The 15,231-nt window shown below is 40.2% G+C and overlaps 1 protein-coding gene across 1 annotated transcript in view; it reads left to right on the top strand.

The window, feature by feature from the left end:
- PKHD1 (PKHD1 ciliary IPT domain containing fibrocystin/polyductin) overlaps positions 1 to 15,231 on the top strand; it is a 229,390-nt gene that overhangs the window by 104,026 nt on the left and 110,133 nt on the right. Inside the window, exons 42-46 of the mRNA XM_088162528.1 lie at positions 4,872 to 4,984; positions 5,775 to 5,865; positions 6,886 to 7,020; positions 10,212 to 10,347; positions 11,619 to 11,865. Of these exons, the coding sequence (XP_088018654.1) occupies positions 4,872 to 4,984; positions 5,775 to 5,865; positions 6,886 to 7,020; positions 10,212 to 10,347; positions 11,619 to 11,865 (722 nt within the window). The remainder of the gene's footprint in view (positions 1 to 4,871; positions 4,985 to 5,774; positions 5,866 to 6,885; positions 7,021 to 10,211; positions 10,348 to 11,618; positions 11,866 to 15,231) is intronic.

Here is a 15,231-nt window from a genome sequence, read left to right as displayed (position 1 = left end):
GGAAATCAAATACACAATATTTGTTTCTTGGCTGAGCTGTCAGAACGTGTGCTTGTGATGGGATATTGAAACAAGTGCATATTATAAAATAAATTATGTTCCTGGGTAAATTTATTACTGAGAATTTTGCTGTCTTTGAGTGGAATGGAATATTAAAGTGAAATAATTCATCCTGAGGTAATTTAAAACATTGTTGTATTTTATAATGCTCAGAGATTGAGAAAACTTGGAAAAAGTTTTGTCTCAGCTTCTCTTGAATTTCTGCCATTATTAAAAAAAGCCCTCAATTTTAATGGACTGACAACAAAAACACTAAAATTCAGCAGCATCACTTACACCTCTATCTGGATTTAAAATCACATTGAACATACAGCTGAAGATTTGTATTCCAGGGTGAGAAAGAGAATGTGTTCCCTGTCCTATGAAAATGACATTGATTTTGAAAGAAACGGAGCTTCTCTATTCTAAATGGTAATAAAACACCACGTTTTTAAAGAGCTAACAGCTTAACAGCCACACATCAAAAAGCTGAGCTCAGAAAAAATACTTTTATTCACTAATTCTCTGATGCTTTCTCTTAGTTCATACTCGTTTTTGGTCTTACATTTCAGAATAAAGACTCGCTTTTATGTGTTTTGTGGAAAAATATGATTTTCATCAACTTCAAACCACTTTTCCTTCCCAACTATTTTAAGGAATTACATTGAAACTGACCTTTCTCACCACACTTACAGTAGTGAAAAAATGCATATTTTCATTTAAGAAATAATCCTAACCCGTTCGATTGTTAACCCCCAGTAACCAAACCAATTACTGTTTGTGAAGACCTAATCACCCCCGGGGCTTCTGCTCCACGAGGAAAGATTTGCACCTAAATTTGAAGGTGAAAAAGAGACCAACACATTCCCTATGTTTTTACGAAGACATGAGCACTGAGGAAGGAGGAGAGAACTTTTCTGCAACTCCCTCGAGGCCATATTTATCATTTTTAAGGCCGTCAAATATGGTTTAAAAATACAACAAGTAGGAAGGATCATGAGAATTTCAGCTCCACTAAACACAGAGTTTTGTTCTGCCATGCACTGACTTACCCTGGAGCTCTTCACTCCATGGCCAGTGGCTCAGCTTTTGAAAAGGTTTGCTGCAATTACCTCCACGGGTTCCTGGGAGCTAGCTGTGCTGGCTTCTCAGCACATTTATTTATCCCTCTCTGCTCGTGTGAGCTTACAGATGTAAAGCTACAGCTGTGGCTGTGAACCCCAATATCAGGGGGTCCTTTCTGCTCTCCAGAGATGTGCTGCTCCAGGCAGGGTAGCAGATGGCCCTCAAATGGTTGCTGATGACCCTCATCATCTTGAGGAGTGGAATATTTGAGGACTTGCAGCAGCAAAAGGAAAGAAGAAGAAGTTGCCCAGCTTAAAATTGTTGTTAACTGCACTTACTGTACAACAGGACCAAGCAGTGCTCAGGAAGACAGCAAAGCATGGGGATATTAAGAGAAAAAAGTCACATTTCTCCCAAGCAAAAGAACTGTGGACTTTTTCTTAGTGCAATAATGATCACTAAATTCCGGGGGTGCTGGTCCAGCACCAGCATTATGATGTTGTAGTCTTAGCACCTTTTCTCTCATGAAAATTCTCAGATCAAATGACTCAAGCTTTTTTAGGTATTTATAATCCTAGTTTATTGGGGAAGTTTGAAGAATGTAATGGGAAAGACTCATCTTCCACCTGCCTGCTTCCCAGACCAGAACATGCCATAGAAATTTTCCCAGTTTAGAATTTAATTTTAGGCGTTTGTCAGTCTTTTTTTTTTTTTTTTTGTTGGTTTTGGTTTGTTTTTCTTTATTTTCAGATTTCCATATTTCAATTACTGGTTTTAAATTTATTGGCTGCAATCTTTAAGGCAGGAACTGCAGAGAGCTCTAGGTCCAAACTGTGTAACATCATCTGTTCTTGATGGGTTAAGCCTTTCCACAGTGAGACCTGCAGTAATGTTTTCATAACTACTCAATTTACTTGGGAGCCTAAATTTGCATCGGTGGCTGAAGAGTTTAAATTTCCTTGAAATTCAGTGGTGGCCTAAATGGTGTGGAAATTGGGACAGAGCAGTCACTCAAACCTGAGCCTACAAAGACATTTGGAGACCCAATTCCCATTGGTTTCCATTTGAATTAAGCTCTTAAATGCACTGGTGAATCAGGCTGTTAGATGAAATTTTATACTCGGACAGTTTGAGTGCAAACTGATTATTACAAGGTTAGTATAATTTTTTTAAACACAGTGTGTAAGCCTAGGTTATCACTTTTTAGAGTCATAGACAATCTCATTAGCAGGCTGGTTTCTTGCCTTTTAAATGCTATCACTGCAAGGAACTGAAGATGCTCCTCTGTGATATTGGCTTTTTTCTCACTGAAACATCTGCCCTATGTCCTTGGTTTTCTTTTTGTGTGCAGGAAAAATAATTTAAACAGTATCTTTTTATCTTTTTCTCTTGGCTCTCTTAGACCTAGTGAGTTTTGGCCTTTTTGTTGCTCCAATCCACAAACATTCAATGCCCTGAAATCCCAGAGCCAGCATATGATGCTCATGCATAACAACATATGGACTAGGTTTAGGAAATCCAGCAAGAGCCTCCCTTTCCTTTCTTGCCTTGGTGTTGAGGACTGGAGAACAGCTCAGATGAATGAACGGGGTGGAGCTCAGCTGGTGCCTTGGTGTCAGAGGAGTGACTGATTGTCACACTGTTGGTAAATGCATTTGTTTCCTGGTGTCACCCCATCCAGCCATTCTCCACAGCACCAGAGAGGTGAGGCTGCATCTGTTTGGCACCGTTTTCCCACTGTTTCATTCCTGCTGAGGTCTTTTCCAAACCCTTTCCTGCAAAGTAGGAAAAGCAGGAAACACCAAAGCAGGCACATTGTGAGTTCTACTCACATCCTGCCCAGCTCTGAAACTGTGGGAATGGTGCTGGGAACACTGTCCAGAGCTTTAATGCCATCTTTAAGGTCAACACTTTAAGTCCCAGCTATCTAAAAGAAATTCATGAAATATTTACACCAGCAGAGTTGTACGGTTAAGAGACACTTAAACCGTCAGCCACTTGATTTTTACTGACTTGCAGTGCATACCTCCAGGTATTTGGCATGCTCAGGGAGGTAATTTCTCTCTGGAATTTTGGTTGCACGGACATTCATAATATACTGACTTCCACAAAGAATTGATTTCCACACAAAATTCCCTGCTTGCCTAAAACCCCTGCCCTCCAGCCACGAGCTGGCTGAATAAATATGCAGGGCTTTTTTTATTTTTTTTTTTTTTTCCTTATGAATCATCTGTAGAACGCACGATTGGAGTCGCAAGTAAAATATCCTGGAAATGATGTGACTGGACTGCAGAAATGCTTTGTTAAAGGAAAAGGGTCTGTGGCTGCACTTTGAGAAAAAGCAGCAGTTTTACCAGGGGATAGAGAAAGCAGAGCTCTGGGTCCCAGCACTTTATTCCTTGACAGATGTCAGAGATCAGGACTGCAGGGAGCACACTTGGATGGGTCAGAAGAAAGTAATTGGTATATGGAGGGTTTCACCTCGAGGTCGCCAGGCTCAGCTCTGATTTGGACCATCAGGGACCAAAAAGTCATTAGAATTTTAACACTGTCCATTGACCTATGAACGGGAGTGGTGGTGTCAGACCTGATCTTAGAGAACAAGCCCTCCTTGGAGCTGCAAGAAACGTCATCTTAGACCCCCCTTAGAGAGCCACATACCTCCAGAGAGCAATTAATTTTGTCTAAGGACAGACCAAAAGCGTTGCCTTCTGCACATCCCTATATCTTCTTATTTTTTCCTAGAAAGGGGCCTAAAATCTACCAGCCTGGATTTTAAATTTTCTCACACCTAAGGCAGGTGAGAGGGAGCATGCACAGGTGTGCACCTGAAGACATTGCTATAGGGACACAACCCAAACCCAACTATGCCTGGCTGCTCTTCAAATTAAACTGGCAAGAGCAGGTTTTTTGTCCTAGAGTAGGAGAGCTCAGAACACACCAAATATAACCCATATAACCCACTTGATGCAGATTCTGTAAGTACCAAACTCCTAATTTTAAAGCCAGTCAGACCTTATGTCCACTTATTTTTACCTCATACAACATAAATAATGTAACTCAAGTGCAGAATTTAAAAAGCAATTTCTTTAAGAGATATTAAATGACAGTAACTTACAGCACATCTTCCTATGGTTGTTCACTTACCCTGTAAAAAAATGATGCAAACCACATAATTTACCACAGGGGTAAGGAAGTTTAATTGTTCAGTCACTGACATATCCTGAAGATGTTGTTCTTTGCTTCTCTTAACTTTTAGGAGGCTCACTTTTTCAATGCAAATATTTCCTCTATTTCTTTATCCCATGTTTGCTTTGGGAGATAAGAGAAATATCCAGACTGAGAAGGAAATCAATAAACTTGATTAGTTTGTGATTTACCCTTGTGATTAGTTTGTGATTTATTTTTCCTTCCTGACATTTTCTTATATAGAAAGGAGTTTATAGATGTAAGTTTTCAACACATTTTTTTCTTACCTACTTCTTGAAGAGTTGTGACAACATCATTTTTCTGCCATTTGTTTCTATTGCTTGGCCAACCCTCTTTGCCTGGTTTAAAAATAAGTATTTTTACAACTGGCCCAAGGTCAAAATGAAAACAGAACAAGATTGGGGATGCAGAAATGAGGTGCTAGTCTCCATCAGCCAGTTAACCAGAATTTGAATGGACTTCAGCTGGGATTTTAATTTGTGTGTTCCTTAAATTGATTTTAATCTCCAGAAATCTGTGGTAACATTATTTTCATAGTCACATATTCCTCTCTACAGGGTAACACAGTGTGTGCTGCTGGCTATGGCTATTTCTTTCATCTCTCCCCTGAGGGTCCATCCAAAGTGCCTCTCCTGTCCTTCAGTGAGAACACAGCTCACTCCTGCACAAGGTACCTGGGGAGTTTGATTAAAGAGATTTTCCTTCAGTGAATGCTTGTGCCATCTGTAATTGCAGTGATGGGCAGAAAAGGCTTTGCCCCTCTTTTTTTCCCCAGTTTTGCACCCTTTCAGGTCCTCCTCTCTTGGAAGCAGAGTTGTTTGGAGCAGGGCAGAGTTGGTGTGGGATGTATCCCTGCCCATGGCAGGGTGGTGGAACGAGATAATCTCTAAAGTCCCTTCCAACATCCCGTGATTCCATGGTTCTGTGACATTTCATGCAATAATTGTTCCTTTAGTATCCAGCAATTGACAGAAGTTTTAACCAGTACTTCCCTAAAACAGAAAGAGTATTTAAAAATGACATTATACTGAAAATCAGCAGATGAGGGGATCTGAATTTTGAGTTAATCTGGATTTTAAATCTCTGAGAAGGTCAAACCAAGTGCTGCATTCAGGAATGCATACATTTGGGCTGTAATCCAAGTTAGCTGAATCCAAGATAAATAAAAACCATTGTCTTTCCAAATTCATGTCAGGATCATCTGAAGGTGATTCTGGCTGAAAACTCATGGGCTTGGGAGGGTGTTTTGTAGTGAGAACCTCTCAGTGGCACTGCACACTCCTGTTTAGCTCTGAGAGGTCTAACACTGAAAACTTTTGACTTTGGTTTTAAGAAATAAAGTCTCATGCAGACAACTGTTACAGATTTAAGATTTTCGATACCAAAATGATGAATAGAAAAATCTGCACCAGTCCATGCACTGAAAAGGAAGAGTCTCCATGGCTTTCTCTCCTAAACAGGAATGGGTTGCTGGTGTACCCAGAGTATTTGCCAGACAGTCGTGTTCAGTTCAACAACTTCACAGCCTGGAGCTGCCACGGGGGAGCACAGGTATGTTTGTCCCCAGTTCTGAGATGCTCAGGATTTTTCCAGGTATCTCACCTCCATACTCTTGTATATCCATGTCCCTCACCTGGAGGCTCCTGTTTTAATAAAAGAGCCAGAAACTTGATTTGAATGATTTTTTTTGCTGTAGAATCAGTGCTGCTTTCACCGGCTGGTCTTCTCTGTAATCATCTAAAATCTGTCTGCCACTGTAAACATGGAATTTTAGAATAGTTTGGGTTGGAAAACCATCTAATTCCAACCTCCCTGCAATGGGCAGGGACACCTTCCACTAGAGCCTGTTGCCAAATGAAAAATCCTCAAAGTGGATCTGAGTTATTCATGAAGATTGCAATACCTTTATAGAATTGATGGTTTCCATGGGATTTTTTTTTTATTCTTCTTAAAATTTTACACTTTTCATTTATTTGAATCTGTCTGGCTTTGTTCTCCAGCTAATATGGCTCACTATTAAATAATCTGATTTTAAAATCCTTTAATTATGTCACACTTTTTTCCCATACTCAGAGTTTGGAGCCTGTGATCCTATTAATTTCTGTCTGATGACCTGAACAGTTTGTATGGTATTTTCTTTGCAAGGTATTATACCCTCACCCATCCTAGGACTCTTTCTCTGAAGGTGTCCAACTTTTTAGTGTGATTTTTCAGGCTGATGCATTCTCTTTCTGGAAAAGGTTATTTGTATGAAAAGAAATAAAACAAAAGGGTGGTTTGCAGGTTTGTTGTTGTTTGTTTTCTCTGCATAACTTGTAATTTCTTTATATGTGACTCACCTAGAATACACAAATAATTAAGTTTATTCTGCTTCTTTCCATGGACTCCCTTTAGAAAAAAATCAGTGTTCAAGGCCAGGTTGGAAGAGGCTTGGAGCAACCTGGGATAGTGGAAGGTGTCAGTGCCCATGGCAGGGGGTGGAATGAGATGAGATGTAAGGTTCCTTCTAACCTAAACCATTCTATTATTTGATGATGATATCTATTATTATTTTATTTTCCTTTTCTGTAGATTTTCAGTAGCAGGAACCTTGAGCTCCAGCATTTCTGGATTTCTGCTTGCAAAGACTTTGGCATTGACATCGTGGAAAGCCTGGGAAACCTCTCTGTGTCTGAGAGTGTTTTAAATGGACACCTTGGGCAAAAGGTAAGAACTGCAGGGAATATTTCCATGTCTCCTAAGTCTCACAGCAACATTTCAATAGGAATTTGGAGAAATAAGAAAGCAACCTGGAGAACAGCCCCTGCTCCATGGCAGCTTGGGAAAAACTTGGATTTTAAATAGGTTACAAGGGAATGCCCTCAAATTGCACCAGTAGGGGTTTAGACTGGATTTTGGAAAAAAATATCTTCACTGAAAGGTTTTCAAGTCTTGGGACAGACTGCCCAGGGCAGTAGTGGGATCACTTGGAGGGTTTTCAAAACCATGTAGGTGTTGGCACTTTGGGACATTGCTCAGTGTTGCCCTTGGCTGGGTTGATGGTGGGACTCCATGGTCTTAGAGGGCTTTCCTAACCAAAATAGTTCTATGGTTCTATGTTTTGGGGTTTTTTTGTTTTTTTTTTTTTTATTTTCCTAAATATCTTTTCATTTCAGCACAGAAGTTTTTAAGATGTTTTTTTAAACAAATTTGAAACAGACTCTGGTTTTTCTATTTTCATTAGAAACTACTACACAATTTCACACTATAATAATTTTATTTCTATTTCACATAGGCATAATCCTGCATATTCTTTCTAAAAAAATATTCAAAGGTGAGAGCAAAATCACAAACACAAAAAGCTGAAGGATCTAAGCAAGACAAGTGCAATTTTTTTCCCCTACTCATATTTTTTTCCAGGATGATATGGTCTCAGAAAAATCTTGGTATTTCACCAAACCCGACTTTTTGAGCTAAATAATATTTTTTCTTTAATCAAGCTTTTCTTACACAAATTCCTATACAGCTTTGGTATTTAGCACCATTTAACCATGCACAAGTGGGTTTAGTTTAGTGATTTGAGAATACTGAGGTTTGGTTTCTATCCTTGTTAACACTTTGGTTTCCTCTGCTCTCTCTCAGCATCATTGGTCCACCTGGAACACAGAGTGTTACTTTTTCTACTTGAGAATGAAAAATACTGACAAAATGTAATTTTATTTATGCAGTAAATATGTTCTTTTTCCACTATTTCTTTAGGCAGCTGGACAAAGTCCTTTGGGTGCTACCAGGTTGTTAACAGATTAATAACATGGATAACAATGGAATTTTAGTTACAACTGGCCACAGCTGCTTGTTCATGATTTTGAGGTCTTTTTTTTTTGCCCTGCTCAGTTTTCTATTGTTGTTTATTAAATTAATTTTCTCTCTGACTGGCAGCAAAAAAAAAAGAAAGTCTTTTAAATGAGTTTTCTTCAGAATCTCACAGAAAGAAACCTCCTTAGCAGGTCTGTTCTAAGGAGATAGTTCAGATAAAATCTTGGCTTCACCTGTCCAACCTTGCAGTGTCCCCATGATGTCCCAGTGAATTTCTCTGATACCAAGGGGGGAATGTCTTTGTTTTTGTCTTGCCTGATCCATGGAAGGACTCCAATGTTGTACTTATTAAGAGATTTAGAGGCACTCATGCTGTGCCTTGTTTCTTGCAGTACCTCAGGGGGGTGATTATCTTTGATTATCTCATGATAAGAGCCTCCTTGTCATAATTTACATCTTAATGTATGTAATTCTCCCTTTAATAATGATGTCTCTTTAATATCAATTAAAACTTTATGACATTAATTTACTGGGAACTTTGGATATTCCTCTCTGTGATCCCTTCCACATTTTTGGGGGAAAAAAAAGTGTTTTTAAAACAAAATTGTTTTCTGGAAATATCAGGGCATTGAAAAGTTGGGGCTTTGACCCATTGAAAAAATAGTGACAGGGCTAAATCCAAGACCTGTAAAAACCAAGTGAAAGACTTTTATTAACTTCTCAGACATTCAGAAATCCTCCTCCATGTTCTCATTAAGCAACTCATAGTCTTTGTGGGACATTTAAGGAGAAACATTTCTTCATGGAAAAAGCAAGAGCTCTGAGACACACGAAGAAAGAATTATTGTCTCACACTGGTCTATTTGCTATGTGTTTAAATAAAATTAATGTATTAAAAATATAGAAAATTGGGTGAGATGGAAGAACTGGAAGTGTAAGAAAAAAGCCAGTAGAGACCTTCTGAGCAATTTGTTACCAGAAACCAGGGATTTCTGCTTAGCAATGACTTGGAATAAAATGGCCCAAGAACCAGGACTATCAGTCCTGATGTTTTGGCCTCAGAATAAAACAGCTGATGGAACTACTGTGTCTTACAAAGACTGAAGATAAGACCTTCTCTTTGAAGTAATAATCTAATTATAAGAGTCCATTACATTTTTTCTTTTCAATTGCAGATGTTTTCCCATAGGGTGGATTTCTTGATTGATTCTTTACTATGGCTTTTGAGATATATTCTACAAGTATTCATTGGCCTCAGAAACAGAATCACAGACTCCTGCCAGCCCTTCCTCCACCAGGCTGCTCACTAACTCTATTTTTATTTCCAGCCCATTTCCAAGACAGCTTGGCAGAGAGTTGTACACTTCCACTGTGTCTTGGACTACCCCAAAATCCAGTTTGTCCATTGTGTTTTTCATCTCCTTTTTTTGCTCCTCCTTTCTGGTTCTTTAAGTTCTAATAGACGCTGAAGTCCTCTAGAGCTTTTCAGAGAGCCTGGCTTAAGTGCACCCCCATCCCAAATCACACAAAATGTGTTTGAAGCTCAGTGCTCAGATCTTTCTCAGAACAGAAATAAGAATGGTCGTCTTTGCAGAGTAGGAGACCTTCCCATTTGCTGGACAAAAAAGGTAAAGTAAAATGAGGATGTAAAAATCCACTTATGGTGGCTTTTAGGTGGATTTTTTCTCCCCAGGGAATGTACACTTTCCTCTCTCTTCAAATGTCCAATCTTAATTATTATGCAGCAACTCAAACAAAGGGCAACAAGCTGCCCTTAAAAGTGATGCTATCGCCTGCTTCGAGTTTGAAATTAGATGGTTGTTGTAAGAATTTGCCAAACAATAGTTTATATCTGTCCTTTAAACCCCACAGCTATGGGCAATCACATTCTTGCATTCCCAGCTGCTGCATCCTGGATGCTCAGTTTCTGGAAATGTTCATTTCCAGGTTAGACGGGACTTGGAGCAACCTGGCCTTTTGGAAGATGTCCCTGCCCATGGCAGGGGGTTGGAATGAGGTGACTTTTAAGGTCCCTTCCATCCCAAACCATTCTAGGACTCCATGACTCACATGTTGATGATTCCTTCATTCCTTCATTTCAGGACAGGACCTGTATGTCTGCAGGACTAAAGACTCCCAAAAGATACCAGCTCTTCATCTCCAACACAGCTTTCAGGAACTTTGATGTGAACACTTGCACAGCAATCAGGACTTGCTCTGGCTGTTACCGAGGGCAGGGTGAGTCTGACCTATTTTTATTTCTCAGGATTCCCAAATCCTTTGCTTCCCCTCCCATTACATGTTCATAATTTCCACAGATGACCACTGATAACTCCTCTGCCTGGGTTGAGATTTCTGATTCTCCCCAATCTTTCTGGATATGGCTTCATCACTCAGTTGAAGCCACATATTGCATTTATTTTAACACAAACATAGCCTGATTTTTGCACTGATGCAGTTTTCTCAGTGGAAACAGGATTTATACACTGCCTTGTTTCTGCATCTTCATTTTGGAAGATAAAATGTTAAGAGTAATAATTTCTTAAAAAGCTGTGACACAACCTTGCAGAATTTCACCAAGCTGCTACCTCAGGCCAGCCTAAACCTGAGGTGAATTTGCCTAAGATAATGTGTAAACTAAGCATCATTCTGAGCTTTGAAGAGGTACTCAAAGGCTCTTTGAAGATTCATCCAAATGCAATTGCCCCTTGTATTGTAATAAAATTTATTTATATATAAATGAAGACTGCCCTACAATAACATAGAAAAGATTTCAGGAGATGAGATCAAAGGACAAGAGAAACAGTAAAATCTGGCTTAGTTAGGCTAAAACTGGGAATAAGACAGCCAAATAGTAACCCATGTGTTGTATGGAAACTCCTGCCAAAGCTGACTTGTTACAGTTCATGGGGCAATAATTTTCTGACATTTCTGTAAATATTAATGTGCCCATAAACTTTAGCCTGCATGAGTATTCATTTTTTTAGTAGCTATCTGTGTTTCAGTAGTGAAAAAATCCTCCAGACTCACTTTTCAGCCCAATTTTATTCTGCCAGGTGCTGCACATAGGCAGAAGAGTCAAATACGTTTATACAATGTACTCACCTCTAAAAAACTTACTTTCAAGAAGAGGCAGACAGGATCTATAGGAGTCACTGCTGTGGTCTGTAATTTTGGCTGTGAGACCTGTGAGGAAGTGTTTGGGGTCACTGAGGAGATGCTGGTAGGGCCAGAAGCAGCACCTGGATCAGGTGAGTCTGAACCACAGTCACAGCAGGGTACTGGGCAGGCTTGGTCTGGCCATAGCACAGCAATAGAATAGCTATTCCTACAACCACCTCTGTTTATTTTCCTGGATCTCCCCAGTTTTGTTCACCCATCAGACATTTTGCCAAAGGCAAGGTGGAATGAAGTTGATCTCTTTTCCTCCAGAGCGTTGTCTTCAGGCCCATTACATGAGGTGACCATTCTGTTTTGTTTTTTTTTTTAATGCTGCTTGTCACCCACAGGTGGCTTTACAGTGACAGCTGAACATCTGACCTTCACCAATTCCCCTTTCCAAGTGTCCTTCCCCTTTCCTCACTCTGCCATCCTTGAGGATCTTGATGGCTCCACCACGGGACAGAAGGGCAGTCACGTCCTGCCTTCCACAGATATCCTGGCAGCATCTTGCACAGCCAGTGCCAACTTCAGCCAAGCTTCTGGTGGCAGTGTCTGTGACAGTGACCTCATTTTCCACCGTATGGATCTTCATTTGTAAGTGACTGTTCCACCTCCCAAAATACAGCATGGGTTTTACTTCTGTGTGTTATTCTGAGATTGCTGCTGGGTCTGAGCTCAGTCCCAGGACTGCTGCCTCTCTGCTTGGTCCTAAACTAGGTCTAAAGCCCGAGCAGTGGCATCTCTAAATCTGTTTTGCTATCTCCCATGGCCTGTCACTCCATGGCAGAAGGACAAGGATCTCCTGGAGATGCTGTGTCAGATCTGGATCTCACATTGAAGCATTTGATAGCTTGGGAAATTAGAAAGAGCTCTAATAATAATAATAATAATAATCCAGTCCTGGAGTACAGCCAGGTCATTCCCATCAGCTTTGGTGGCTGTACAGCTCTGAGTTCTGTCCCAGTTCACTTGTCTCCCCAAGCTGGAACTGTCCCTGCCTTTCACCAGCTGGCAGCTAAGGGGATCCAGTGGAGAAATGCTGTTCAGCCAAGAACTGCCACCACTTCTATCACCGAGGGAGGACACTTGCAAATTTCTGACATAAGAAAAAGGGTGAAAAAGATTTTCAGAGATCTAAACATCACTCCTGCTTTTCTTCCCATGCTCATCTTCGCTTCCCAGTCCCCTGCTCAGCATTTCACTTTCCTTTTGAAGTACAAATCTGAACAATTATCCATTTTTTGCTGACTCAGGTAAGTAGCACACAGGCAGAAATCCTAAAGTGCTCTGTCAGAGGGCTGTTAATTATTCATGTCTACCTCATAATTCATGATTTAGAAGAAGAAGGGGGAAAACCCCAATACCTTCCCAAACAGGAAAAAAACTAATTGGTTGTTCCATTGAAGGAGAAAACTCTAAGACTTTGAGCTACCTGCAGGCTTTGCTTGTGATTACTGTGCCTCATAATGAAACCAAAAGTCTGCAAAAATTTAAGAGTTCAGAGTCATTCTTATTTAAACAAAATAATACTGAGTAAAAGGCAAAAAAACCTGTGCTTGGTGTCTTTCCTAAGCAGTTAACTATGAGGTCTTGGGGAAACTAATTCCCTTTCTAGTTTGTGTTCACCTTGATGAAAGGGACTGCAAGACCTTTGGGCTGTGTGGGTGGATGGAGCTTCTCTAAACATTGCCTGTAGATTGATTTGGGTCCATTTGGGTACTGCCACAATGTAATTGTTAATAATTCATGACATTTAATATATTTAATACACCTTGTTTCTCCTGACATCAAAAGGTGGGTAAGGAGCAAGCACAGTCAGGAGTTCACCAACACCATTGCTGTTAACTCTGAAAGACTTAACTGGACCTAAATTTTGTCTTCCCAGTAAACTGCATGAGAATTTCTCTGGAAGTGCTCAAGACTAGGTTAGACAGCAATAGAAGATGTCTCTCCCCATGGCAGGGGGTTGGAACTAAATGAACTTTAAGGTCCCTTCCAATCTAAATTATTCCAGGATTTGATGATTATCACATCAATGACTTCTCAATTGAGGTTTTATTTCAAGCAAGTACCCTTCATTTAGCTTCTTTATTATTCATCTGCATGGGAGTCAAATTTACATCAAAGATCCTTGGCAGTCTGAGAAGAAGCAGCCAGCTGTCAGCCTGTCCTCCTGAGGACTGTGTACTCAGCAGAGTAACCCCAGAGACCCTGAGCATCCTCTCCTTGCTGCTTCCAGATCCTCTCTCCAGAGCAGCTCCCAGCACCCAAATCACCATCGTGTTAAGTTGAAAGAGTGTCAGATCCAGCCAAATGAGCGTGGTGAGTCAGAGAGGCTTTGTTCAGATGGACAGAGCTCCAAAAGGAACCTGGGAGAGGATCAGGATGGGGGAAAAAAAGGAGCTGGAGGGGATGAAGAGTAAAAAGTCAATTAATAAAATATCTACACCATAAGCAGAGGATGAGGGGGTGGGAGAAGGAGAATGGGTGGATTTTATCCAGATGTATTTGGAGAGTGTTTGCAATAAAAAGGGAACAGTTTGGGATTAATACAGCAAAACATGACTAGGAGCAATTGGCAGAGGTTGAGTAAAGAGAATAAAGATAGGTGAGTGACAAGAAAAAAATTCCTATCAAGCTCCTCTTGGATCCATCTCATCTCAATGAAAAGACAAAAGCATGGTTGCTTGGCTAAACTTCGTTACTGACAAGAAAAGAGTTAAAAATCTCTCTGGAAGAAATGTTTCTGTCGTGCTCTACCGGGCCATGGAATATGAGACCTGTCAGGTCTGCAACTTGAATTTTCTGTACTCCTCAAAAAAAAACCCAAAAAAACATGAGGAGCTTCAGATGGTGGGTTCTTTTGCTGATCCTGAATTTCAGGGATGGGATTCTAGCTCCAAAAATCTTGAATGTTGAGGCAAATAATGGATTTTAAGAGGAGAGACCTAGTATGGCAGCCTCTATCTCAGCAACCTCGGAATCATTTTCTGACCCTTAGGGCAACTGCAAGAATTGGACATGGCCATATTTTTAACCATCTCAGTCTCCAAAACATCAGAGATGTTGCATCAGTGCTAGCCTTTAGGAAAGATCCCTGCCCTGGGAGCTGTCAGGGAGAGGGCTGTTTGGTGCCAGCTAAAAGAATGTCTGGAACAATTTTAATTATTTATGATACAATGTGGGCAATTGACTCTTTATCTTTGCGCTGTATAATTTACCAGAATTCATGTGTTGTATTGACACTTTCCCCCAAAATAAACTATGTTCTTGGGAGAAAAGGAGTGTTTTGATAGAGAAAAACTGTAGAAGCTACTTCACTCAACAACTTCCAGGGAAATGGGGATCCATTTCCAAGCTTGCACTGCTGTAACAAAACCCTTCTTCACAAAGTCCAGTTGAAAGTTAAACTAATGTGTCACGTAAGCACACTTTAAAGAGGGGTTTTATGTCTTTTAAAAATGTAATTGGAGCTTATAAAAGTCTTTATAAATTTATATGTGAGAAAGTTATTGAGTAGTCTGAAGCACAGCTTATGCTGTGGCACAGCACAGCATGGCTGCAGGCTAGAAACGGCTGCTCCAAATGCCACTGCTACCCATATTATCATGAAACTATGAATCTCTATTAATATTAAAACAAATTTTCATTAAAAAATTGTCATAACATGATTAAGTGACTTTCAAAGTTTCTTCACATTATGCATAATTTTTACAAGAGGAGAGCATTAGAATAATCTGCAGCCTGGCAGCACCTCGCAGTGAAGGGGACTCCAAACACTCGGTGGCTGTGCCTGCCAAAAGGGAGTTTCCCTCTTGGTCCCTCTAATTTGATTTCCTTTTCTCGCTGGGGAAGCCTTGGACTTGCTCAGCACCAGTCTCCTAGTTCAAGCCTTTTATTGTCTCCCTCTTCTGCTGCAGAGTAAAATATTAACTTTATAGGTTTAATTTTTAAATCAGG

The sequence above is a fragment of the Sturnus vulgaris genome, chromosome 3 (assembly GCF_052056855.1).
Source record: "Sturnus vulgaris isolate bStuVul1 chromosome 3, bStuVul1.hap1, whole genome shotgun sequence".
Lineage (NCBI taxonomy): Eukaryota > Metazoa > Chordata > Aves > Passeriformes > Sturnidae > Sturnus > Sturnus vulgaris.
This window is presented reverse-complemented; position numbering and strand designations above follow the sequence as displayed.